At 51.4% G+C, this 26,894-nt stretch overlaps 2 protein-coding genes across 24 annotated transcripts in view; one reads left to right on the top strand and one right to left on the bottom strand.

Moving 5' to 3' along the window:
* Positions 1-774: 774 nt before the first annotated feature.
* The window catches only part of C17H8orf76 (chromosome 17 C8orf76 homolog), a 73,096-nt gene continuing 46,976 nt past the window's right edge, over positions 775-26,894 (bottom strand). The window contains exons 6-13 of one of the 22 annotated variants that reach the window (XR_016388332.1): positions 14,063-14,921; positions 13,830-13,941; positions 11,694-13,729; positions 10,664-10,753; positions 5,044-5,119; positions 4,741-4,874; positions 1,424-2,061; positions 775-1,027 (exon numbers count right to left, since the gene is read on the bottom strand). The gene's annotated coding sequence lies outside the window, so the exon portion shown is untranslated. Of the gene's footprint in view, positions 1,028-1,423; positions 2,062-4,740; positions 10,754-11,693; positions 13,730-13,829; positions 13,942-14,062; positions 26,414-26,894 lie in introns of all 22 variants that reach the window. The other 21 variants (XR_016388337.1, XR_016388338.1, XR_016388336.1 and 18 more) reach the window with 21 other exon arrangements.
* Positions 14,396-26,894, top strand: part of SACK1A (scaffolding CK1 anchoring protein A) — a 23,079-nt gene continuing 10,580 nt past the window's right edge. The window contains exons 1-2 of one of the 2 annotated variants that reach the window (XM_022554058.3): positions 14,396-14,875; positions 25,150-25,317. In XM_022554058.3, the coding sequence (XP_022409766.1) occupies positions 14,396-14,875; positions 25,150-25,317 (648 nt within the window). The remainder of the gene's footprint in view (positions 14,876-25,149; positions 25,318-26,894) is intronic. The other variant, XM_089898760.1, reaches the window with a different exon arrangement.

The raw sequence follows: 26,894 nt of genomic DNA, 5'->3' as shown, positions 1-26,894 counted from the left end.
CAGCACTGGAGGTTTTCTCATCTTCCATAAAATCCTGAAGGTGGAGAAAGAACAGATATGAAGGAGAGACAGGAAGGGAGCAGAGGCCCGACCGCCTACAGCAGCTTTTTCTCCAGGTGATCAATTTTGGGACATCATCACATCGTACCCATGAGGTGCATATCCAGGTGACATTTGAGGGGCTTAGATTTGTTCTGATGGGCAGCAGAGGCTGTCGTAAGCCTTCTTTACAGATGAAAAGCGTGTGTGTGTGTGTGTGTGTGTGTGTGTGTGTGTGTGTGTGTGTGTGTTGAGAGGCAGGCTCAGGGCTGGCTGAGCAGAGTAACGTACTGGAAACAGGTTGCAAATTATTCTTCCCCCATGGCCTGGATAGACCCTGGCAGGGAGACCACCTGGGAAGCCAGGAAACAATCCAGGCCAAGGGAGATGAAAACATGTTCTGGGAGATGCTGCAGAGCCGAGTGGAGACACAGTCTACAGGAACGGCCAGGATTTGGGTCTGGGTTACTGCCAAGAATAAAGAGAGAAGCAAAGTGTCACTCCAAATTTAGAGGAGCAATGTCCATAAATGCCCTGGTGCCACCACTGGGCAGGAAAACAGAAAAGAGGGGCCTGTTCGGAGGGAACCTGATAAATTCTGGTTTTGCATATTTTTATTACACAAATAATATGTGCTCGTTATAAAACACATGCATACATACTGTATCAGTCAGCTAGTGCTGCACAGCGCTGCTTAACAAATCACCCAAAACTTAATGGCTTAAACAATGTGGGTTTCTTTTTGAATAGCTTTATTGAAATATAATTCTCCTGCCATACAATTTACTTGTTTAAACTGTATATAATTCAGGCACTTCCCTGGTGGTCCAGTGGTAAAGAATCTGCCTTTTAATTCAGGGGACATGGGTTCAATCCCTGGTCAGGGAACTAAGATCCCACATGCTGCGAGGCCACCGCACCACAACTAGAGAGAATCCTGCATGCCTCAGCAAAGACTCTGTGTGCCACAACTAAGACCCGACACAGCCTAAGGAAAATAAGTAAATAAAATAAATAAATATTTTTAAAAGTAAGGTGTACAATTCAATGTATTTTTGGTATATTACATTATTATTTTTTTAAATTGTGGTATGAGATATACATAACACAAAATTTACCACTTTAACCATTTTAAGTGTCCAATTCAGTGGCATTAAGTACATTTGCGATGTTGTGCAACTATCATAACATCTGTTTTCAAAACCTTTTCATCCCCCCAAGCAGAAACTCTGTGCCCATTAAGTAATAGCCCTTCTTTCCCCTCTCTCCCCTCATTCTCCTCCCCTGGTAGCTTCTAATCTATTTTCTGTCTGTGAATTTGCCTTTTCTAGATATTTCATATATGTGGGATCATACGATATTCGTCCTTTTGTGTCTGGCTTACTTGACTCAGCATAATGTTTTCCAGGTAAGCATGTATTTTTCTTGCTCACAGGTGTGTTGTCGGCTGGGCTAGCGCCAGGCTGTGGTTTGGTTCAGCCCTTCTTGTCATGTCTTCATGGTCTCCATTGGCAGCAGGAAGGTCAGTCTTAAAGACTGTCGTCTTCATGGTCAGCCATTTCCTGGGGTGCCTTCTTCTCACTGAGGGTCACAGAAGCCTGAGAGACCAAACTATACCAAGCAAGCACATTTAAGGCCTCTGCTCTGGGCACCTCCATCCAAATTCTATTGGCCAAACCAAGTCACCTGGCCAAGTTCAACATCCACGGGCCAGGGAGATATACCCAGCCCACAGGGGAGAAGCTGCAAAGCCAGGGCAAGGAGGGGAGTGAAGAATTGAGAACAATAATCCAATCTCTGCACAGACTTATACATATAAATGTCTCCCTCACCACACCCTTACCCCAATCCTGTTACCTCTCCAGAGGGAACCACTGATATCAGTATCATATTGCCCAGTGACTTACTTTTTCCACTTAACAATAAGCTGGGAACTCTTTCCCTGTCAATACATATAGATCTTCCTTGTTCTTTGTAACTGCAGTGAAACTGTTTCTGAGAACAGGAGATTAGGATGCAGACCTGCCCGGGGGAAGATCAGATGAAGACTCAGAAGGAAGGTGGCCGTCTGCCAGCCAAGGAGGGAGGCCTTAGAAGAAACCAACCCTTCCAACACCTTGATCTCGGCCTTCCTGCCTTCAGAACTGCGAGAGAACAAATTACCGTGGTTTAAGCCCCACCCCACCCCTGACCCCTCTACCCTCAGCCTGTGGTACTTTGTCCTCGCAGCCCAAGCTGCTCTAGGTCTTCTGATTCTAGAACATCGAATTCTTCCCAATTAGTAACAATGACTGTAGCGAACATTCTTGTACACCTTTAACAATGGACATGTGAGGAGCTTGTGGGCAGCTGAAAACTCTGTTCTGTCCTGGATTCAGGTGGGTTTGCTGTTTCAGCCCGCAGGGAGCACATGAGGCATTTCCCATTTATCTGAGGGTGAAGACCAGAGGTTCTGGGCGTTTGCCTGTGCTAGGGCAGTTACCGCTGTTAAGAGCTCTTCTTTTCACCCCTGACCTCTCCCTGAACTTCCATCCTCCCCCACGGGGCATGGTCTCCATCTGCTTGGCAGGGGTCACAGCCAGATTGTGGGTGGCACCCGACCTGACCACAGCCCATGGTCTTTGCACAGTCCCCTGCAGTCACTGGTCCAGTGGGAGGGAAGTCGGGGTGAGTGGGCTTCAGAATCAGGCTCACTGTGACTCTCAGCTCCTTTCCAGTTCCCTCTGCTTACAAAAGTCAATAAATAAAAATTGAAAATGTAGAGGGAGTCAAGAGGCTAAGTGAGGAGAAAGCTCACTGGGGGAGGAAGGAGGCTGGAGAGGAGGGACCGGTTTGGGGTGTGGATTCTCCCACGGTGCTTTGAGAGGGGGCAGAGGTTTCCCAGACCTGACCCCTTCCCAGCCAGGACTCGATAACGTGGCAGGGCTTGGCCGCGGGCCCACAGGTCCCATCTGGTTATTCTGGCTGTGACAAGCCAGAAGCCAGGGCACAGCCAGTTGGGCAAGTTCAGGGAGGCAGCGGAGGCCGCGCGTGGGGCGGGAGGGGGCTTTCCTCAGAAACGCCCTGCAGGGAGCAGCTGGCACGTCTCTGCCATCTGTCCCGGGCAGCGCCAGGCCATGGCCCTTCCAGCTCCATCTTTGGGCGAGCGGCTGCCACCGCATGAGTCAGCCTGTTGCTGGAAGCTTCTGAGAGTCACTGCTCTGAGCCGTGCTGACAGAGCACCCAGGAGGAAGAGGGCCTCGCCCCTGACTGCCAGGATGTTCCCTGAGGGGCTGTGTTCTTGCCACACTGAGGCCAGAGGCAGCCGTCACAGAAAACGCTTGTCTGGCCTCCTCTCTGTCCGCGTGACAGCTTCTGTAGCTCCCACATCCATGAGATAAAGACCCAAGTCCTCTTGCCGTGCCCCCTCCCACCAGGGTCTGACCTCTGGGCTCACCTCTTCCCACTCTTGTGCCCCCCCAGCACACACCCAACCCCTGCACCCCTGGGGCACCCATTCCCTCCCACCTCCCCCAGCTAATGCCTCCAACCTTCGGGACCTCAGACAGGCCTCCTGACCCCAGGCTAGGTCAGCCCCCCCACCCCCACCCCCACCCCCACCCCCACTCTCTACGCTCCTGGCTCTTGCTTCTCTGACCTTAACACTCATCCCAGCTCAATGTCCTGACTTTTCATTTGCCGTCTTTCCCACTGGACTGTAGGCATGGCCACAGTGGGAGTCATGCTATAGGCTCTGCAGAGCCCATGGTGGGCCCTTGAGCATTTGATGATGACAGAAAAGGCTTCTCACATTCTACTGTATTTGCTTGTCTTTCCTTGAGGGCAGACACTGCAGTGGGTTCATTTCTAGATCCCCAAATTTTAGCCTGATCAAAGACCTCATTCCTAGTTCCAAAGATGGGCAGGCTCTGATTTCAATAACCAAGCAGGCCTTTCCATGAACTGGCCAGAAACACATTCAGGTCCATCTCCCATGCTCCACATACAGCGAGGTCCCCTAGCCAGAGGAGAGGAAAGGGTTACAGCACTCACCTCTCAGCGCCCTCCCACCCCACCCCCTCTGACAGGTGAGACAGGTGGTGGTAGGTGTGGTCCCAGCAGCCCTGGGGCCACAAGGAACTGGGCCTGCCCCTTCCAGGTTCAGACCTGGAACAGGGCAGTGGTTTTGCCCACAGTTCCAGCAGGTGTAATGGCAATGGCAGAGGTCACGGTATACGTCCTGGCACCCCAAGCAGTGCTGGGATGCAGAGCCATGAGGCCACCTTCATCACAGAGCTCATGGGTGTCGTGGCTCCGGCCTGAAGTCGGCAGGCATCCAGGGGCTGGGCTGCTTGCACAGTAATCCTTTCAAATCATGTCACTAACATCTATTCCTGCACCTGCATTTCAAACGTAGGGTTTGTGCCTGAAATTGCACAACCCCATGGGAAAGTTGCATTATCAGGCTCATAATTAAAAGCTTAGAGACTTCAACTAATTTAGGTGACAGTCTGATGGCCAAAAGGAGAAAGTCTGATTACAAAGGGGCATTTATTGGGAGGTCTGGATCCCTTCCAGCACCTTGCACATACATGCATAGGAGGCACTTGGTACGTGTTTGTGGAATGAATGAATGATATAATGTTTGCCCTCCTGAGTCTGTGGGTCTTATTCTATTCAGAAATCTGTCCCCAGCTATCACACACAGACACGTATACTCACCACAGAGCAGGGCTTTGCTCACTGAAGGGAAGCAGGGAGCTGGCCACAGTGAGCTGATTCATCCTTATAGTCTTTTTAAGTCACTAGCAGCAAAGAGGGGTGCAAGTGGGAATCTTCTACAACATTGCATTTCTCTGCAAAAAGAGGCAATCAGCAAGCGTTGGTGGCAGTGGGGAGCAGTTGTACACATAGAGGGAATACAGCCCACTTGGTCCACAGAAGTGGTGAGGCTAGTGTTTCTGCTCTCTCTTGGGGTAAGGGGTGCTGGAAGGTGACCAATTATTTCACCCAACAGATACCTACCAAGTGCTGCTGTGGGATAGCCACTGGGATCAAAGTGGTGAACAAGACAGAACTGGTTCCTCCTCATTAAAAGACACTAAGTAGGTAAACAAATATATAAACAAGGCAATTCCATATTTTGGTAAGTGCTATGAAGGAGACAATAAAAGTTAAGCTGAGACCCAAAGGTTGAGTTCTTCATTGCAGACAACAGAATCCACTCTAACTGGTTAAGTAGAAAGGGGTTTGTTGCAGAAACTTAGTTCACTACAAAATTCCCAGGAAGCCTAGGGAACCACACTTGGATGCTACAGAAAACAACCCAGCCAGGAAGATGCCCAGCCCCACCATGGACTGTTCCAGTGGAAGCCTTCCTGCTGCCGCCGCTCTCCACCTCTGACGCCTTGGACTAGCATCAGTGTTCCTGTCTGCTTAAGCTGCTGCCACAGAAAAACCTTCCAGGTCATGTGAGGATGCCGCTGCCTGTCAGAGCTTGGGTTCCACGCAGAGCTCTGCTTTTGGGAGGCCTGGGAAAAAGAGTTTTGAGCTTCCCAGATGCCATGGGAAAGCACATGAGAGGGAGATTGCAGTGGGTTCTGCAGGATCTAATCTACATTGTTGCCACAACACACAAGAAAATGTTAAAAATTACAGTGCAGTGGCTAAGAATCCACCTGCCAATGCAGGGGTCACGGGTTCGAGCCCTGGTCCGGGAAGATCCCACATGCCGCGGAGCAACTAAGCCCGTGCACCACAACTACTGAGCCCACGTGCCACAACTACTGAAGCCCGTGCACCTAGAGCCCATGCTCCACAACAAGAGAAGCCACCGCAATGAGGAGCCCGTGCACCACAACAAAGAGTAGCCCCCGCTCGCCGCAACTAGAGAAAGCCCACGCACACAGCAACAAAGACCCAACGCAGCCAAAATAAAATAAATAAATAAATACATTTATATTTAAAAAATTACAATGTCTAATGGTGTGGCTATGGAAGATGTTTGATTTTTTCTTTCATTTTAATGCATTTTATTTATTTTTGCTTGTTTTCCCCAAATTTTTATAATGAACCCATAATATTCACAAAACAAAAGCAAAAGCCAATAGAGTTATTTTCAGAAGAAAAAAACCAGTGGAAGAGTTTCCCAGCCCAGCTCGGAGGGAGAGCCCTGATTCACCTGGCAGCCCAATGGCCACCTTGGGCGGGTTCTGATCATTTGGCCACCTGCAGCATTTCCACTTTCCGATAAGAACAAAATACACATGCATGTATAAATGAAATACAGACCATGTAATTTCAGTGATTCTACATATAAGTTAAAAGCTCTCATATTTGCATTTATAATGGCTTTGCACATGGGAATTCTCTGGTGGTCCAGTGGTTATGAGTCAGCACTTTCACTGCCATGGGCCTGGGTTTGATCCCTGGTCAGGGAACTAAGATCCTACAAGCTGCGGCCAGAAATAAAGAAAGAAAAAAAGTCTTTTAAAAAAATGGCATTGCACAATATAAAAATAAATGGTAAATGGCAAAGTTCATGCTAATAATTTTTAATTTTAGTTTTTCTTTACTTAAAACATTAAATAGCAAATTTTTAAAAATACCATGAGAAGATGAGAGAAAGACTACAGAAGAAAGGAAAAAACTTTCTGTTTTAATACCATTAATGGCACTTTTTCCTTTTGTTTGAAACAAGGGGCCTCACATTTTCATTTTGAATTGGGCCACATAAATTATGGAGCTGGCCCTGCTGTCACCAGCACTGGATGTCATCATTTTGTAAAGTCCGTGCAGTAACAAAGATATGGGGCTGCCAGAAGCCTCCTACGTGGATGGTGGGCACGTAAAATGGTACAGGATCCTAGAAGACAGTTTGTCAGTTTCTTATAAAGTTATCTATACACCTACCGTAGACCCAGCCATCTTGCTCCTAGGTATTTATCTAAGTGAAATGAAGATTTATGTTCATACGAAAACCTCTGTATGAGCATTTACAGTGGCTTTATTCATAAATGCCCCAAACTAGAAACAACCAAATGTCCTTCACCTGGGAAAGGGATAAACAAAACGTGGTACATGCATGCAATGAAACATGACTCAGCCATAAAAAGCAGCTAAGCAGGGACACACACCACAATATGAATGTATTCCAAGTGCATTACGCTAAGACAAAGAAGCCAGATTCAAAAGGCTCACGCTATATGATTCCATTTATAGGACATTCTGGAATAGGCAAAACGTTTTTTTTTTAATATTGAGGTTTTTGTTGTTGTTTGTTTTTTAAACTTCTCTATTTTATTATTTTTTTATTATTATTTTTGGCAACACCACATGAAATCTTTAGTTCCCCAACCAGGGATTGAACCCATGCCCCCTGCAGTGGAAGGGCAGAGTCTTAACCACTGGACCACCAGGGAAGTCCCTAGGTAAAACTTTTGGGAGAGATAACTGATCAGTAGTTGCCAGGGGCTGGGGGTGGGGGAAGCAGTTGACTACAGAAGGGAATGGGGATTTTTTTGTGTGGTGATGGAAGGATTCTAGATCTTAATCATGCTGGTGGTTATGTTACTGAAGCATACTTGGGTCCACTCACCCACACCCAGTAAAGCCAATCCAATGACACCGGGCTGTGGTGAAGGAAAGGGCAGCGTTTATTGCAGGGCGCCAAGCAAGGAGTCCAGGCAGCTAGTGCTTGCTTATAAGACCTGATCTCCCCAATGGCTTTCAGGGAAAGGTTTTTAAAGATAGGACGTGGGGGCTTCCCTGGTGGCGCAGTGGTTGGGAGTCCGCCTGCCGATGCAGGGGACACAGGTTTGTGCCCCAGTCTGGGAAGATCCCACATGCCGCTGAGCGGCTGGGCCCGTGAGCCATGGCCTCTGGGCCTGCGCATCCGGAGCCTGTGCTCCGCAACGGGAGAGGCCACAACAGTGAGAGGCCCGCATACCGCAAAATAAATAAATAAATAAATAAATAACGATAGGATGAGGGAGAGGGGTTGCAGGGTGTGTGGTCAGCTCGTGGACATTTTTCTGATTGGTTGGTGGTGAGGTAATCAGGAGTCAACATCATCAACCTTCTGGTTCCAACTGGTCTGGGGCCTGTGTGCTTGTGGGCAGCATGCAGTTAACCCTTCCGCCTGGTGGGGGTTTCAGTATCTGCTAAATGGCTCAAAGGACACGGCTCAGAATATTCTCTATAGTCCTTGAGGAGGAGTTAGATGTCCTTGACTTCAGCCATTCAACAATGCCTAAACTATTAATTTTGTCTTGCTTGACTGTTTTCCTTTGCTTTTGCCTTTTATCACTTCTCTGATTAAATTTATTCTTTGGAACTCGGGGAAGGCCTAGGAAGCTAAAGATTTTCTACAAACAAGAGGCAGGTTGAGGACATGGGGAGGTCTGTCCCAGGAAGACCCTGTAGGGTCCTGCTCGGTTACAGTTATACAACTGTACACATTCCTCAAAACTCATAAAGCTGTACAGTAACAAGGGTAAATTTTACTGCATCTAAGTTATACTTTAATTTTTTAAAAAGTATCTGCAAATTTATTAGCCAAGAAAAGGGAGCTCTTTGTGGTTTTTATGCATGTCAGAAACCTCGAGCAATGGACCGGGAACTCGAAAGTAGGAAACTTGAGGGAGCAAAGGGACTTTGCAGCTGTGGCTTCCTGGGAGTTCAGCTGTGGCTTTGCTGGGTGCCGAAGATGGACTTGCCAGGAGGCTGCTCCCATGAAAAGCAGTTGTAGAAGGACCTGGGGGTGGGTTGGGTTTAGGGTACCTGGCTGGACACCCTGTCCCATTTCTGCTCCCACCCTAGGCCCTGGCCTGCCAGCAGCAGCAGGAGCTGCCTGAGCCCTGGCCTGCCTGCACTGAGCTGATTATACGCAGAATGGATTGATTGGTGGTGACAGGGAGCTATTTACCCGTCTAATTAATTATGCCAACTAATTTTCAACTTAATTGCACTTCTTGGGTCGCTGGGTAATGCAAGCGTACAATTTTCTTGCTGCTGCAGGCCTTGATGGGGATGTGGTAGGGAGAGGCTGGCAGGTGCTCCGGGAGCTCAAACAGGCGCCCTGTTCCTCCAGGTTCCTGGGCCCACAGCCCAAGCTCTCAGCCCCCGGCTGCCCCACAGACAAGCTCTGGAATCCTATCTGAGCACCTTCTGCCTGTGCAAGCGGGCCTCTGCCCCAGGAGCTCTGAGCCGTTTATTCACCTAACAAACATTCATTGAATGCCTACCACGTGCAGCCCCAAAGTGGGAGAGGCGCTGGGGAAGCTAAGTCGTGCCTAACCTGTCCCGGTCCCCTGCCTCAAATCGCTCACAGTCTAAAGGAGGAGATTTTCACTTACACCAGCAATTACAGAATTTGGGTGCAGATAGGAGCCAGGTCTTTGGAGACAAACCCAATCCAGGCTCTGCAGTTGGGCTCTTGAGGAATTTACCTAACCTCCCTGTGCCTCGGTTTTACAAAGACATTGCAGGGCTGTGACAGGATGCAGTGTATCATATAATATTGACAATATTCCGGAAGATATATTGGTGCTGTATTAGGCTGAAGAGCAGAGCAGAAACTGGGCAAGTCTGGACCACTCATCACACAGGCCTTCTCCCTTAGATCTCACACCCTCTGAGGCTCATCCCGTCAAGGAGGCAGAAGGCACCGTGGTTACCAGAGGGACCGGACCACCCGTCTGCGGCTCCTGGAGCAGCCACTTCCCGGCCAGTGAACTTGGTAGTCAGGTAACCTCTGTGTTTCAGTTTCCTTCATCCATGAAACAGAACTGGTCATAATAGCACTTACTCACAGGGCTGCTGTGAGGATTGAATGAGTTTACACACGTAGAGCATGTAGAATAGCACCTGGTACTTAGGACGTGTTCCAAAAGTGTTCTGTGGTTATATGGACAGAAAAGTGAAGTTCAGGCAGGTCCTCTAAGTTACCTACCCGAGGTCACATATTATCATAGGCACAATCTGAACACAGTTGTGCCTGATTCCAAGGGCATGGAAGCTTTTTGACTTTGCACCACTCAAGGAATTAAATGCAGTGGGAGATGGGGAAGTGCACCCATCACTAGTACAAGACTGACTGAGACAAGTTCTAGAAGCACCTTGTAGGCTCAGAGGAGAAGCAGTTAAGGCTGTTTAGGAATAGTCAGGAAAGGCTCCCTCCCATAGATGGGAATCGGGAGAGACCTTGAATGCAGAGAAGGATTTGAATAAATTGTGTTGGGGGAAGCAAGGACTTCCAGCTGAGGGGGCGGGCTGAGCAAAGGCAGGGGACTGGACCTCCTACATGGGCGAGGGCCAGTCATTTCACTAGTCATTCCCCGGGTCCTAGGCCAGGGTTCCTCAGTCTTAGCACTACTGACATTTGGGGCCAGATAGTTCTTTATGGTGGGGGCTGTCCTGTGCACTGCAGGGTGTAGCAGCATCCCTGGCTTATACCCACTTGATGCCAGTGGCTTCATCACCCCTCCAAGCTGTGACAACCAACAATGTCTCCAGACACTGCCACATCCCCCGCTAGATGGGCAAAATCGCCCCGTTGAGAACCATGGCCCTAGACAAATGGAATTCTCAGGAAGCCCCAAACACCACTCATTTGCTAACAAGAGACTGGCTTCTCATTCCTTACCTCTTTGTCAGTATCCTCATGAGTCAGAGAGACTACACTTCAGGTCACAGGATGGAAGAAGGGAAGTAAGCTGTCCATAATCCACAGTGCCTGGAATCAAAGGCTCTTTGATAAGGATTTCTCAACGTATGACAATGTGGCTCAACAGCTGGCCAGACTTCCTGGTCCAGAAGTGCAATCCCAGGGGAGAAATTTGTTATTTCAGCCAGCAGACCCAGCAAGAATGATGACATTTCACATGGCTGGGGCTGCAGAGGAGGGGAGGGCCAACGCTGATGACAGTCACTGGCCAGCTGTGTGACGTTGAGAACAGTCACTTTCCCTTTCTGGGCAACAGTTTTCTCATTAGTACATCTTGGATGTACGGTTTTCTCATCAGTACATCCAAGATTCCTTCTAGGTGAGAACTTCTCTTTGAGCCCCGTAAAGAGCAGTGAGGGGATGGTTCCCAGCTCATAGGGAAGAAGTTCTATGATCAACTAGTAACGTCTGCCAGGAGTGCAGGAACGGGGGCAAAGATGGGACAGCACACAGAGACTGCATTTGCTGTCTATTCTAAAGGATTTGATAGAGTCCCTGGGGTCTGCGTAAGGGCAGGGAGCTGGGGACAGGAGAAGCAGGGCTCTTCTTCCTCCAGCAGCTTGAGGGGAAAGTTCCACTCAAAGAGTCTTTAAAAAAAAAAAAAAAGATAGGTACTGTGCAAGTAGACTAGTGAAAATGGCCCCCACAGGCCACGGAGACCTGCCTCTGTCTCAGAGGGACCTCCCATCATTTATTCATCTACCAAAGAGAATCAGGCCCAGGTGAAAGGTGAGCCCCAGAACATCTACCCACTTCTGTCCTTCTCCCATACACACTTTCTGGAACTGATAAGAGGACTTGGATTGTTCTGAGAGTGGAAAGGGACCGGGGAAAGGAAGGGAGGGTGAAGCTTGGCACAGTGGAAAGTGCACTGGCTTTGGAGGGACTGTGTCGCGCTCTGCCACTTACTAGCTGGGCAAGTTACTCAACTTCTCTGAAACTTGCTTACCTCATCTGTGAGACGAAGCCTCATCCTCCATGTGTCCCTTAGCTCAGAGAGCCAGCGTGCAGGGAGGACTCGATGACGGCCAAGTGAAGGAGAGGTCAGGCTGCAATGTTCACACAGATCACAGACATGCAGGGCCCCAAAGGCTAGGCTCGAGACTTGGTGCTCAACGTGCCAGGCAACTGCGAGCCATCGACAGCTTCTGGGCCTCGGAGTGAACCAGCACAAATCCCATGGATTATTATCCCCTCACCAGACTGGGGACTGGATTTGATGACACAGATTGGAGAGTGGGCTGAGGACCCAGAGGAGATGGAGAGGAGGGAAGGTCCAAGGAGAATGTGGGCAAGAGGTGAAGTCAATCTGCACAAGGAGGGAGCTGGCAGAAGGGAGGGCATGTGGAGCCAGGGGCACCAAAGACAGAGAGGGTTCCAGGCCCTGTGGAAGGAGATAAAGTGGAATAAGGGGAAGGGTGCCCGAGGTCTTGAATTAGATTCCTTCTATATCCTTCAAAAGAGAAGAAATCCCTTTTAAATCCCCTTTCTCTTTCTTGGACTGTGCATTTAAAAACACTGCTCTACTTCCAGACAGCCTCCCTCCACAGCTTTTGTGGGGTTACAGATGCTTATATATAGCACTGTCCTCCAAAGAGTAGAGAGATGTGCCGCAGAGAGGCACCTGGCTCTTACCACGTGCCAGCTGTTTGAAGACCACTCAATCCTAGTTTCCTGCCATAATTCTCATAGCGGATATCGTCAGGGCCCCGCTCTTACCTCGTTAGCTTGTCCTTTGCGCCTGCGACCTCTGCCTGCAGGCTTTCTCGGGCTCCAGGGCTGTGCTTGGTGAGCCCACAGAACCGGCCAGTAGGGCTGGGGAACTAATGCAGCCCCAGAAGCAGCCCTGGACCAACAATCAGTGGGGGTTGGTAGATAGATTCTGCAGTTTTCTCAGCCTTTGGGTAGGAAAAGTCTGAGATGTATTCTATACCATCTCCTGGAGGTCCCCGGCAGGACCAGAGCCCAGACGTTCCCACAGATGTTCATAAATCCCAGATGTCCACAATGGTGACATGCTCCTTAACGTACCCTGCCCCAAGCAGCTTCCCCCCACCTTCCTGTCTCACTCCTCTGCTCCCCTACCAGAGCATCTTGGGATCACCTCCCAGTTAGCTACTTGTACTCGAATCCTAGTCTGTTTCTGGAAGAACCCAATCAAAGGCAGTCCGTGTAAGCAGCTTTGGGCAGGAAAGAGCTCTCTGCAGGAGGCCCCTTTGTCCTGTCACTAACCTCAAACCAGGCGCTCCATGCCCTACTCACCTCCAGCCCTAGCACACCTTTCAAATCTTTTGATCACACCACACCTTGTCTAATCTGTTGGTTCTTTCCATAGATCAAATTAGAAATGAAGAATAAGTAATCAGCCGATGACCAGATGTCTTCCCTAGCTTTTCTTTCAGCAATCTCACGGACAAACTGTGTGAACAAGAGAGCACCTAAGGAAGAATCACAAGGAGCCGACAAGCCTGCACACAGGGAGGGATGGCAACAACTCTGACTCCCTATGTCAGTGATTGAGATTACTTCCCCTTTTCCCTTTACAAACTCCATGGATGAGCAGAATTTTGGGAGGTGGGTTTTGGGGACACTGGGTCCATTTCCCCAGATTGCCAGCATTCTGATTAAAGGCAGCTTTCCTTTTCACCACCTTTTGTCTCTCTCTGGAATATTGATTTTTGCGCGTCAAGCAGTCAGACCTGATTCAGTAACATCAGGACTCTAGGTTTTGCATTCCATTGACATGGAATTGACCACAGCCTGACCTGGAAAGAAAAAGTGGCTTCTCCCTTAGCAGTTCATCTACTTCAAACACGCCTGCGGCCACCTGCCCCACCAGCACCCAGACAGACTGATCCCATCGGTCCGCGGGCCTGGACACAGCCCAAGGTTCTTCTCCAGGTAGTATTCCAAGCCGCCGCTTCCAACAGATCAGCGCCGGCCCAGAAAGGGAACCTCTCTGGGGGTTCTGTTCAAGCATGGCCACTGCAAACACAATAAGGGAAGAGAGATGGGAAAGAAGGCTTTTCCAGAGAATGGGGAGGGCTGGGAACTTGGGGGTGTTACCAAGAGAAAGGAGCAGTGCCTGGTGAACGGTGCTGCCTGGGGGGCATCCAGCTTCCCTCCTCACATGGGCACAGGATGGATGGCAGATCTCAGGGGCCCACCAGGGAAACTGTCTCTGAACCAACTGGCGTCTGAAATGACAGGAGGGGACCTGAGGCACAGCGGTGACTGTGCTGGGAGAGGCTGCTTGCTTTGTAAATGGGGCCTGAGGGTCTTGGGAGAATTGCACAACAAGCTGGAAAGCTGGCTCACCTTGGCTGCTGGGAGGAGAAGAAGTCTCCCAGGGCTGAGTGTGCCCAGGCGTGATAGAGCCAGCCCTCCTGGCCCGCGGGCAGGGCGGGTGTCGCTCAGAGATAAACCAACCCCTGGCAGTGGGTGATGATCCCTGTGAAGCATTGCTCAGGAGGGCAGGATTACCTTGGAGCAGGTAATCCTGGATGCTGGCCGCACACCAGTGCTAGGAGTGGGTGCTTTCCAGAAGTGCTGTGAGCCCCGCTCCTCCTGGGTGGTGTGGCCCACTTGCCCCTGACATCAGGAAGAGCTCAGGTGCCGGCTGCCCCCCACACGACTCAGGGACAGGGCAGCATGAGCGGGGCAAGACACATGGGCAAGATCCAGAAACGCCTGGAAGATGTCAAGAGCCAGTGGGTCCGGCCAGCCAGGGCTGACTTCAGTGACAATGAGAGTGCCCGGCTGGCCACAGATGCCCTCTTGGATGGGGGTCCCGAGGCCTACCGGCGGGTGCTCAGCCAGGAAGGCGAGGTGGACTTCTTGTCTTCGGTGGAGGCCCAGTACATCCAGGCCCAGGCCAAGGAGCCCCCCTCTGCCCCGGAGCTCCCAGGAAGGGCCACGGCAGGTTCCAAGGGACTCGATTCCTGCTCCATGGCCTCAAGTACCTACTTCCCTGTGGCCTCAGAGGGCAGCGAGCCGACCTTGGTGCACACCTGGGCCTCAGCCGAGAAGCCCTACCTGAAGGAAAAGTCCAGCGTCACCGTGTACTTCCAGACGGACAAGCGCAACAACATCAGGGACCTCATCCGCCGCTGCATCACCCGGACCAGCCAGGTAGCGATGGTGGAGTCTGCGTCTCCGTGGCCATGGGGTGGGGGGACTGGTGGAGAAGAGGAGAGAGGGATGTGTCCTGCTCTAAGGGATGGAGTCCAGGTGACTGGAGCTTAGGATGGAGCCAGGGATGTTATGCTCTGCCCTGCCCTAGATCATTGATTTCCTGATCCCATTTGTCACAGTCTGGGTCCCGGCCACCAACACCCATCACTGGAACTCCGGCAATAGCTTCCCATCTGACCCTCCTGTTCCATCTTGAGCCCGACCACCTAGTCTCCAAGCTGCTGTAGACACTTTTTCTATACTTCAAATTTAACTTGGTCCCTTCGTTGCTTAGAGCCTTCAGTGGCTCCCAGTTGCCCCCAGTGGGACCAGCAGACTCCGTAGCATGGCTCACGGCCTCTCCAGCTCCCCTTCCACCCCCTGCCACTCAGTCCTGAGTGACCTGCAGATTCTCAAACACATCAGGTTCTGTCTTGAGGCCTCTGCACATGCTGTTCCCTCTGCCTGGAGCCCCCTCATCTTCCCTGCTTTTCCCTTAACACCTACTCCTTCTCAGGACCCAGCACTGAAGTCCCGTTCTCAGAAAGCCTTTCCTGAGTTCCCCAGGCTAGGCGAGGTGCTTCACTTCTGTATTTCTGAATGAAGGGGCCACTCCACTGGGACACAAACTCGCCCCGTTTCCTCTCAGGCTCGGCTTAGACCTGTCTGCCCACAAATTCAGTGCAGTGCTTGAATCCAACCTGTGGTCAGGCAGAGGACAGAGGAGACAGCAGAGGTTTCTCCCTCCCCAGAGTGTTTATATTTTAATAAGTGACTTTAGAAGAAGAAAAATCCTTCAAGGCCAGAGCTTACCTGGCAGAATTTCAGGCACCGGGACTGGCATTTGGCCGGGAGTTCTCCCAATGCTCCTGGAACTGCAGGCCCACAGGGGCTGCCTGTTCCCCCGGGGAATTGGGGGGGGGCACCCCAGATCATTCTACCCAGGTGCACAAAATGACCATTCAGCACAGGGGTACGGGTGCCCCTCCACCTCCTGAAGCTGCAGGGGCAGGGGTGAGAGTGGACCCCAAGGAAAGGACTTAGTGTCATCTGCAAAGGGTCTCTCTCATCACTAAAATTATTTAGTTTGTTCCATTTAAAAGAATTCAAAAATGAGCAAATTGATATTTAAGCTCATTTTCTGCTGAGATCCCACTCTCATGACAGAATCCCCTCCCGTGTCTAATAGTGTGTGTAATCTCATGGCTCCAGAAGAAGCCACCAGGAGGGGGGAAGCTGTGCTCAAACGGGACGGAGGGAGTGGAGCTCTGGAGAATAAAATAGAAGGTGACAAGGGGCGGAGTATTGGCTTTTCACGCTGCTGGGCTACTTCAGAGCAGCATTTCATGCTTCCCTGGCAAGGCAGCATCAGGAACTGACAGGTGGGCTCAGGCAGGCAACCAGGAGTGCCCACACTGCCTGGGGTGGGCTGCACAACGCAGGGCAAGTCCCTTGACCTCCCCAAGCCCCAGATCCCACACTGGACTAAGGGGTCCCTTCCAGCTCCCAGGGCTTGATCTTAAGTGTGCTACCTCTGGTCTCTGCTGGAGTTCAGTGCTCGCCTGAGGGCGGGGAACCAATGGTGTTGGCGAAATTCTCAACCGCAGCTGCGGCTCAAAGGGTGAGTGAGACTCCCTGGAAAGAAGCCAGGTTGGGGCTTGTCATAATCCCCTGGCTGAATGCTTCCCCTTCCCCCTACCCCACCTAGAGAGGCTTCTCTCTCTTCACCTCTGCGGCCTTGAGGCCTGCTGCTGTCCTTTGCTTTATCAACACAGTATGTTACAAATTTAGGACAACACTTAAAAATCAGAAGATTTCACCTGAAAGTAAGAATTTCCAGTTCCTCTTAGCAAGTCGGAAGACCTGGCTCTGTTGGCGCTGAGTTGAGGTCACCTCTTTGGGTGGGTCACCTTTGCGGCAGTCACCGCCACTCCCTCTTGTCCCAGGCCATGATGAACGTCACCCATCTTGTTACCTGTCAGACTCCTGCAGGCAGTTTGCAATACCACTCCCATACACAACACACACACACACAACAACACACACACACACACACACAGAGGGCTCAGGAGTGACCAGTGACCTGTTCCCACAGAGATGCCAGAGGGGGCTGGATCCCCAGCCACAGGCTGTAGATGGAAGTAGGCTGTGTCCACACAGAGGGAGGACAGGGGGTTTGTTTTCTCCCTCTCCTGTGGCTTCAGCCCCCTCAAGAAGAGAAGACAGGGGCACAAATGGAGCCAGCCTGCTGGGTGTCTCCCGGAGCGGCTTCTGCTCCCTGAGGAGCAGGCATTCTCCCTCTTTCCCTTCATGCTCTCATCCCTTTATTCCACAAAGCCAAAGTCATTGGTCAGGCCCTGAACCCAGGATGGCACAGCAGAACAAGGGGCCTCCCTCCCTCCAGCCACCTGCCCTTGGGGGAGAGGTGGGAAGACAGGGGACACTGGTGGATGGCAGTGCTGGGCTTGAGCAACACTTTGTGCCGGGGAGCAGAGGGGAGGGTGACTAAGGCAGGCTTCACAGAAGCGGTGGCCTCTGAGTTGAGTCTCAACAGCTGAGTAAGAGTTTGCTGGGCAGAGAAGGGAGGTAAAGGAATTCCAGGTCTAGGGTGTGTCAGATACAGACATCAAGAGGAGTGAGAGGTCTGGATGACCTGGAGGTAGGGAGACGTGGAAAGGACTGTCAGGGAGGAAGAGGTTTTTACTCACAGTGTCCTGGAAGCAGAAGGCACCACACACTGTGCAGGGCCACACGGGGAGCACCAGGGTGGCAAGGCAGGGCCAGGTGAACAGTTTAGGATTGGCTACTTTGAATAATTCTAGCAGGCTCTGGGCCACATATGGTCCCTGGTTGTCCCATAGCTGGCACTGGGGTGGTTTAGGATGGGCAGGGAAATACTGTCTGGATGCTGGAGAGCCAGATCAAGGAGGCCTGGGACATGGCTCTGGATTGCTCGGTTAGCGTATCAGAGGCTGTGCCTAGTCCAAGTGCTTGTTATCTCTAGTAATCAGTTGGCGCTGGGATGTCAAAGTGTCATAAAATACAGAAAACAAAAAACATGAATTATCCACCCTCCAAGTGTGGTCCAGGATCCCTGAGAGTTCCAAAACCCTTCCAATGGGTCTGTGAGGTCCTGCCCTTTCTAACCACTTATCTGTGTGAGGCCGGATTATCTTTATATATCTCCTTCCCAACAACACATCACAACAGATTGCTATAGAAGCCGATGTGAGAACCAGCTGTCTCCTGGTAAGCCAGACACCACAGAGAGTTGCAAAACTGTAAAATGATGCCATTCTGCTCACTCCATTTTGCTGCTGCTTTGGAAAGTATAGTTATTTTTGCTTTAAAATTGTTATTTATGTTAACATGTAATGGGCTTAATATTGTTTTAAGTAAGGAATATTAGTTATTTTAAAATAACTAATAAACATTAAGAATTTTCTCAGTTTGTTTCTAATTTGACAAGTCTCAGTAGTTATGATCCACAGAAACCAGAGCCCTTTGGAATCCTCAGTAACTTTTAAGAGTGTAAAGGGGTCCCAAGACCAAAAAGTTGGAGAACTTGAGCAGGCAAGCCTCCTGTCCCTGCTCGATCCCCTCTCCCTCTCCCTTTCACTGCAGAGAGAAAAATCTACTCAGTTCTCTGGGGAGGTGGGGGGAGAGCGGGGTGAGCATGCAGAGGACCGAGGGGGCAGCTGGAAGAAGGTCCCAAAGAAGCTCCCCCCACCCCTAGGTGTCAAGGACCACCTTTTCAGGCCGAGCCCCTGCCCTGGGAGCAGCTGAACAAGGGACAAGGGTGGAGGGACAGGACACAGCAAGAAGTCTGAGCCGGAACTGCACAATCCTGCCCCCACCCCTACTGCGCCCCCAGGGAGCTGACGAGCAGATCTGCCCCATGTCTGACAACTGGGATTCCAGGGCCTCGAATACCACCAGGGTCCCCAGGGCGAGGTCTCCGGCTGTTTCCCCAACAAGGGCCGCCGAGGGACGGGCAGACCTGGGAGAGAGGGGTCCAGCCTGCCAGGCCCGTGGGGTCTCTGGGCATCGGGGTGCCTCTACCCAGCCCAGGTCCCATCTAGGTCCCGCCAGAGTGGGGTGGGACGGCTCCCAAGGGCCAGCAGAGATGCTCCCTGCGCCCCCGGCATCCTCCTGGGATCTGTGATTGGCCTGTCTCCCTTCCCACGGGAGTTCCCTAGAGGAAGTCCCTCTCCCCCTCTGGGAGGCGGGGCTCAGCGCTGGCATATTGTCACTGCTCCAGATTGGCGGTGAGGGAGGGGAGCGCCAGGCACACCCAGAGGTGACACAAACAGGTGGGAACACGTGGTTGCAGGGGGATGGTCCTCTCACTGCTGCCTTTTTAAGGGCTGCTGGCCCCCTCACACTGTGGTCAGCAGATAGGTGATGGGGGAGGGTCCACCTGGGCCCCCTTCCCTTCTTCTGTCCACATTCTCTTTTTTTTTTTTTTTTTTTTTGCGGTACACGGGCCTCTCACTGCTGTGGCCTCTCCCGTTGCGGAGCACAGGCTCCGGACGCGCAGGCTCAGCGGCCATGGCTCACGGGCGCAGCCGCTCTGCGGCACATGGGATCTTCCCAGACCAGGGCTCGAACCCGTGTCCCCTGCATCGGCAGGCGGACTCCCAACCACTGCGCCACCAGGGAAGCCCTGTCCACATTCTCTTTGAGCTCTGCTCTGGGGTCCCCCAACCCTCCCAGGGCTTGACTCTCCCTACTTGGCCCATCCTAACCCACAAGCAGAGGAGGGACAGGCTGTATCTGATGTAAACAGAGATCAGAGTCCTTCTCTTAGGCCTGCAGTAGACTGCAGTTGGGAGCATGGCTCTGGGTTGGGGTCTGGAGCATCTCCTCGCATTCCAGCTTTTGGAAAGTTACTTAACATCTCTGCACTCCTGGCTCTTCACCCGGGAAGCCAGGGTAACTGTGTTGTGAAGTTTACAGGGGACGAACGTACGGCTGAGAGTAGGTGCTCAAGAAAGAGTTGCTGGGGGCTTCCCTGGTGGCGCAGTGGTTGGGAGTCCACCTGCCGATGCGGGGGGACACGGGTTCGTGCCCCGGTCCGGGAAGATCCCACATGCCGCGGAGCGGCTGGGCCCGTGAGCCATGGCCGCTGAGCCTGCGCGTCCGGAGCCTGTGCTCTGCAACGGGAGAGGCCACAACAGTGAGAGGCCTGCGTACCGCAAAAAAAAAAAAAGAAAGAGTTGCTGCTCTTATTACTCATCCGCCAAAAGCAAGCTCAAAAACGGAGCATCAGCACGTAGGAGAGAAAGAGGGAAGAGTAGCAATCGAAGCACAAACTGGGCCTTGGGGTGCTAAGTGCCCCCCAACAACTGGCCCCAACATGCTTGGTGGTCCCACCAGGACCCAAATCCTCTTTCCCCTCCTGCCCCCTGCCCTTCCCAAAGCAGCAGGCTTTCCAGCCCATGAGGAACTCACGTCTGCCGGGCAGGTAGTGAGGGATTCTCAGCCAGGATTTGAGGTCTCCGCAGGATGACCCCTGTCTGTGGGTATCACCCTACTTGACCAGCAGCCCCCTGGCTGGGCCCCGCCATCTCACTGAAACTCCAGATTCTCAGAGCCTGCCGGCCAGGCAGCGCTCCCAGACCAACTTCCTTCCTTAGCACGGGAAGTACCTCCTTCCCGTTCTCAGCCAACCCCACACCTCTCGGCTGGGCCGTCTGATTGGCCCTAACAAGAACCCTACTCTGTTTCTTTTTTATGCCCATAGTGGTGTGGGCACTAATTTTAACCGTCTCCCATAACCTGAATTAAAACAACATTCTCTCATGGTGTTATTCTAACATTATCCACACTTGCTCAAGAATAATGCATATAAAAATCACAATCATATTTTAACGACACACTTTACTTCTGCATATGTTTCCGTTTATATTACCTGGGCTTACGGTTAGACCCAACTTACATGACAGCTAATGCTCTTCTATCGTGCAATGTTTTATAGGTAAAGGAACTGAGGCCCAGAGATGGTAAGTGAGTTGTCCGAAGGCACTCAGCTAGCCTCCACTAGCGCCACAGCTGGAGCTAAAGTTCCCTATCTTCCAGATCGTTTCTCCCCTGGATTATGTGCTACTGCTCTGTATTAGTTTCCTAGGGCTGCCGTAACAAATTATCACACATTTCGTGGCTCAAAACAACAGATAAGGGCTTCCCTCGTGGCACAGTGGTTAAGAATCCGCCTGCCAATGCAGGGGACACGGGTTCGAGCCCTGGTCTGGGAAGATCCCACATGCCGCGGAGCAACTAAGTCCGCGTGCCACAACTGCTGAGCCTGCACTCTGAAGCCCGGGTGCCACCACTGCTGAAGCCAACGTGCTGCAACTACTGAAGTCCACACGCCTAGAGCCCGTGCTCCACAAAAAGAGAAGCCACCGCAATGAGAAGCATGCGCACCGCAATGAAGAGTAGCCCCCGCTCGCCACAACTAGAGAAAGCCCGCACACAGCAACGAAGACCCAACGCAGCCAAAAATAAAATAAAATAAATTTATCAAAAAAAAACCCTTAAAACAAAACAAAACACAGATAAGTATTCTTTCACAGTTCTGGAGGCCAGAAGTCCAAAATCAAGGTGTCAGCTGGGCCATACTCCCTCGAAAAACTCTAGGGGAGGATCCTTCCCTCCTCTCCCAGCTGCTAGTGGCTCAGGTGATTCTTGGCTTGTGGCTACAGAAGTCCAGTCTCTGCTTCCGTCCTCACATGGCCTTATCCTCTTCTCCCTGTCTCTCCTCTGAGGGTCTTTTATAAGAACACTTGTCATTAGGTTTAGGGTTCACCAGAAAGCCCAGGATGATCTCATCTTGAGAATCTTAATTACATCTGCAAAGACCTTTTTTCCAAATGAGGTCACATCCACGGTTCTGGTGGTTAGGATGCGGACATATCTGTTGGGACCTGACTGATCAACACACTACACCCTGCGAGGTAGGACGCCCATGTAGGGGATGCAAGAAGTTATTGGCCTTGAATCGATCCAGCTGGAAGGCAATCCCAAAAGGAGGCAAACAAGATAAACCTAGCTATCATGAACCTGTCTCTCCAAGCATCGCTTAAGTCAGGACGCTGGGTTTTTTGCAAACCTCTCCCCTTCTCTGTCAATCGGTCACCTGCTTACCAGCCCTGTCTCTGCCAACCAAGACTCACTGGAACACAACTGGGAGGATTTACTGACCTCCTGGGGAGAGAGCATTGTCTCTTTTGCCAATACCTTGGATGAGGAGGCATTTATCTTTCAGGAGAGAGGACCTTATTGGTGCCATAAGCTTCAATGTGCACATATACTTAATTGTGTGTTAACAGGGCCATGGCTCTAAAGGATCAGGGGCCTCACTATTAGAGCAGCTCTAGCTCTAGTGACCTCTAGCCGAGGGTGAGCAATTTCTTCGCAGTTCCGTCCTCGGTCCAGACACCCACATCAACTGAGCAGAAAGTCAGCCCCGAGTGGGTACCAGACATCTCCTTCACCTGCCTCCATGACACTCTTCTTGTCCTTGCTACTTCCCAGATGTGGATGGTCAAAAAAATTTATTGTAATTAGTAGAAAAGTGGTTGAACGTTATTATTACAGGTAATGTTGAAGAAAAGATCGCCATAGTCCCCCATCCAAATATGACTGTTAGTTTTTGCTTTGCACTCATCTATCCATACACCACCTTCCCTTGCTGGCAATAATAATGGACATGCTATCATTTTGTGCTTTGTTTTTTTTTTTCACTTAATTCATTAATTGTTAATGCACATTTGTTGAGCATATATTAAACAGCAAGTTTTACTTTAACATTTCACCGTGATTTATAGTTTCTTTTTTAAAAATATTTATTTATTTATTTTTGGCTGCGTTGGGTCTTCGCTGCTGTGCGTGGGCTTTCTCTAGATGCAAGCGAGTAGGGGTTACTCTTCATTGTGGTTCGAGGGCTTCTCATTGCGGTGGCTTCTCTTGTTGCGGAGCATGGGCTCTAGGTGTGCAGGCTTCAGTAGTTGTGGCACACGGGCTTCAGTAGTTGTGCCACGCAGGCTCAGTAGTTATGGTGCCCGGGCTTAGTTGCTCTGTGGCATGTGGGATCTTCCTGGACCAGGGCTCGAACCTGTGTCCCCTGCATTGGCAGGCAGATTCTTAACCACTGCACCACAAGGGAAGTCCTATAGTTTCTATGTAACCCTTATAATGATCATTTTTACTGGCTGCCTAATAATCCACTTCTCAACACACCACAATTTAGGTACTAGGAAGGACTTTTGATTGAGTGACAAAGAGTTCTAGTTCTGTTCCATTCCACTGTGTGGGAGCCTTTCCCACAGCACCAAGCAATTCTCGGACATCAGCTGGGTGTCCTACAACTCAACTCACACCAATCGCAAGCCGAGATTGTCACCTGTGCTTCTGACCAACTAGCGACGGATTAGAGATTCCAACAACACCCTCCTTGGGTTTGATCAATTTGCTAGAGTGGCTGAGAGCAGTCAGAGAAACATTTTCCTTAATAGAGTACCGGTTTATTATAAAAGGATATAACTCAGGAACAGCCAGAGGGAAGAGATGCATAGTGCATCTCTCTGAGTGCACCAATCTCCCTAAACCCTCACGTGTCCAACAACGAGATGCTTTCTGAACCCTCTCCTTCTGGGTGTTTATGGAGCTTCATTACATAGACATGATTGATCAAATCATTGGCCACTGGTGACTGATAAACCTCCAGCTCCTCCCTTCTCCACCAGAGGCTGTGGGGTTAGACTAAAAGTTCCAACCCTCTGATCACAAGGTTGGTCCTCCTGGCAAAGAGCTCCACATCCTTAAGTGCCAATGCCCTTAGGTCTGAAAGTCTCCTCATTAACATAACAAAAGACCCCTTTATTGCTCTCAGCTCTCATCAGGTTGGAAATTCCCAGGGTATTAGGAGCTCTGTGCCAGAAACTGATATGAAGACCAAATATACATTTCTTATTATGTCACAACATCACAGAAAGTAACCCCAAAAAGCTTAAGAAGGGGACCATGCATTGACATCCTCAGTGGACAAGTCAAGCATAGGATTGGCTTCAGGGGTAACTGAAATCAGATGTCGAAAGGATGCTGCTGGGCATCTGTCTCCACCTCTTAGCCCTGGTTTCTCCAGATCCGGCTTTGCTTTCAGGCAAGCTGTCCCCACATGGGGCAAGATGGCTGCCAGCAGCTGTAGTTTATAATCTACTAGCTAAGCAATCCCGGTAGAAGGAATGCCTCCTTTCCCCAGGAGTCCCAGCAATAGTCCTGGGTTGACTCCCATGAGGATAACATGTCATGTGACCACATTTGGGCCAATCCCTGTGGCCAGTGGTCTGGCTTCAGTGTGCCTCCCCCGCACCCAATCCAGGGCACGGCAGTAACCCCACCCAAAGCACATGCATGGTGGAGCAGAGGTAATTGAGCTTGGGGGAGTTCCCTGGCGGTCCAGTGGTTAGGAATGGGCGCTTCCGCTGCAGGGGGCCCGGGGTCTATCCCTGGCTGGGTAACTAAGATCCCACAAGTCGCACGGTGTAGGCCAAAAATAAAATAAAGTGAGCTCGGGGTGCTGTTGGCAGGAAGGAGGGGTGCCTGGCAGGCAGGAACACACACGTCTCTCCCCGTTGTTGGCTATCTAGGGCCCCCCACCCCCCAAGTTTCTGCTATGATGGAGGATGCAGTACCTGCTGGCTGAGCTGGACTCCCTTCTCCATCCCACTGGGGCAGCTCAGCCTAGTCTAGTTTATAACCCCTGGGGTCTCCACAGGGATTTTGTTTGAGGCGAGGATTCCACTGAAAAACATTTGAAAGCCAGTGGGCCTAGAGTGTCTTAAAGCTCCAAATGTTTGAGAACCTGTGACTTTAAATCTGTCCCTCTCCTGTGACCCTGCCAGGCCACCTCCCCTTGGCCTCATCTCCCCCCCACCCCACCCCCGCCTCATCTTTTTGCTCATCTCCCCTTTTCTCCTCTGCCAGCAGTGGGTGGAGGGGCCAGAGGATCTGTGGTGGGGCTGGAAAGATGACGTCAGGACAGAGGCAGGGCCTGCACTGCAGCTCTGCACCCCTCCTTGAGTCCTGCCCTGTCAGACCCTCCCCGCTCCAGCGCAGCAGCAAAGGGAACAGCTCTCCCAGGCCAGCTGGGACTGAGGGGGTTTGGCTGAAAGAAGTCAGCACCTGGCCCTGACTCTCTGGTGTCCGACCCCTCTGCCCTGGCCCAGGTCCTGGCCATCCTGATGGATGTGTTCACAGACGTGGAGATCTTCTGTGACATCCTAGAGGCGGCCAACAAGCGCGGGGTGTTCGTCTGTGTGCTCCTGGACCAGGGAGGCGTGAAGCTCTTCCGGGAGATGTGTGACAAAGCCCAGATCTCTGACAGTCACCTCAAGGTAGGGTCCCGTGACAGTGTAAAAGGTATTTTGTGTTAGGATAGAATAGGCTACGCTGTGGTAATGCATGCCTCCATCTCAATGGCTTAACACACATTCCTTTCTTGTTCAAAGTCCAGTTCAGACGGCCATCCCTCACCTTGTAGCTGCACCACAAGGAATACACGGCCCCCAAGACATAGTGACAGGGAGAGAGAGGGAGGGAGGATTCCGAGGGATGTTTTTAGGACCTGGCCTGGAAGAGATTTCCATCATTCCCGCTCATAGTCCTTTGACCTCACACAGCTCCACTGGGGGCTGGGAAGGATAAAGGGGCCCGACCTCTGCCTTTTCTCCTCTCAGCTGAGGAGACCCAGTGGGTGCACTTCTGGGGCAGTGAGACATCCAGGACCTGTGTGATGCATCTTTAGGGCTCCATGGCCCCAACAGGATGCTGATCCTCTTGGACTTAACCAAACTCCTCACTTCCTTCTTCCAGCAAGGAGAAGGGAAACCCAGAGATGAGGGTTCACTTAGTCACGGCAAATTTGGGGCAGCTAATTCAAGCTCTAACGTGAAACCGCCCACAGCTTTCACAAGCAGACCCAGCTAAACAGCTGACAGGTGGTTTCCTTGGTGACTGCCCCCCAGCTCAGGCAGGTCAGTCCCGGGAGACCCCAACCTCCCCGCCTTCCTCCTTCCCTTCCCCTCCACACTGACCGGGATGCAGCTGAGTCCAGGCACCTCCGGTCGCCACAGGCCTCAGGTCCCCCGACTGCTGGGTCTGCTTGATGTAACGTGGATCACACGGCCTCAGCATGAGGCCATTGAAACAGGTCCAGAGAGTCAGTGCAGGCCTTGTCCTCGTGGCCCACACCCGCTGCACCAAGGGACAGTGGGACGTGGCCCTGTTCCCGCCACCCCCAGAGCTTGTGGAGAGGCTGGAAGGAGTGGTTGGAGGCACTGGGCATCCCCTTCCCAGAGCCCCTCCAGCTACCAGCAGGCATTCTCGGCACCAGGAGCGTCCCGCCGGCCTCTGACAGCCCCCTGCCTCACCTGCCTTTCATTTCTTCAGCTTCCAGGGGTGCTGGCTTGAGGGCTGGAGCAGTGGGTGCCACTGGGGAGGAAAGGGACAAACAGGGCCACAATTTGGGTTGTGGCCACACCTTTTCTTACAGCAATCTAGGGTCCACTGAGGTCTCCACAAAGCCACCCCCTCTGATTGCACTGGGCCTTCCCTCTGACCAACCTGGAGTCAGGGACTCATGTCACTAAAGCCACTTACAGGGTGAGGCTGGGCTTGCCAGACCTCTGTGGGCCATGGGAGCCTGGACTGAGGGCTCTGTGGACACCAGGCCCGCATCTTCCTTCTACTTTCTGCTTTGTTTTAATTCTACCATCTCCCCTTTCTTTTCTTTTCTTTTTCTTTTTTTTTTTCCCCCATTACTCAAATAATGTCAGGACATTGAAGAAAATTTAGAAAATTCAGCCAAGGAAAACATAACAATGGCCCACAATCTCACCAGCTAGCAATAACCCTTTTACTCTTGGCGAGCATACTTCCAGGTGTTTTCTTAGGCAAGTGTATATCTCTGCGC

This window comes from Delphinapterus leucas, chromosome 17 (assembly GCF_059928025.1).
Source record: "Delphinapterus leucas isolate spDelLeu-1000000601 "Yukka" chromosome 17, BTC_Dleu_Yukka2, whole genome shotgun sequence".
NCBI classification, from domain to species: domain Eukaryota; kingdom Metazoa; phylum Chordata; class Mammalia; order Artiodactyla; family Monodontidae; genus Delphinapterus; species Delphinapterus leucas.
Note: the sequence above shows the minus strand (reverse complement) of the source record. Positions and strands in the feature narration are given on the sequence as shown.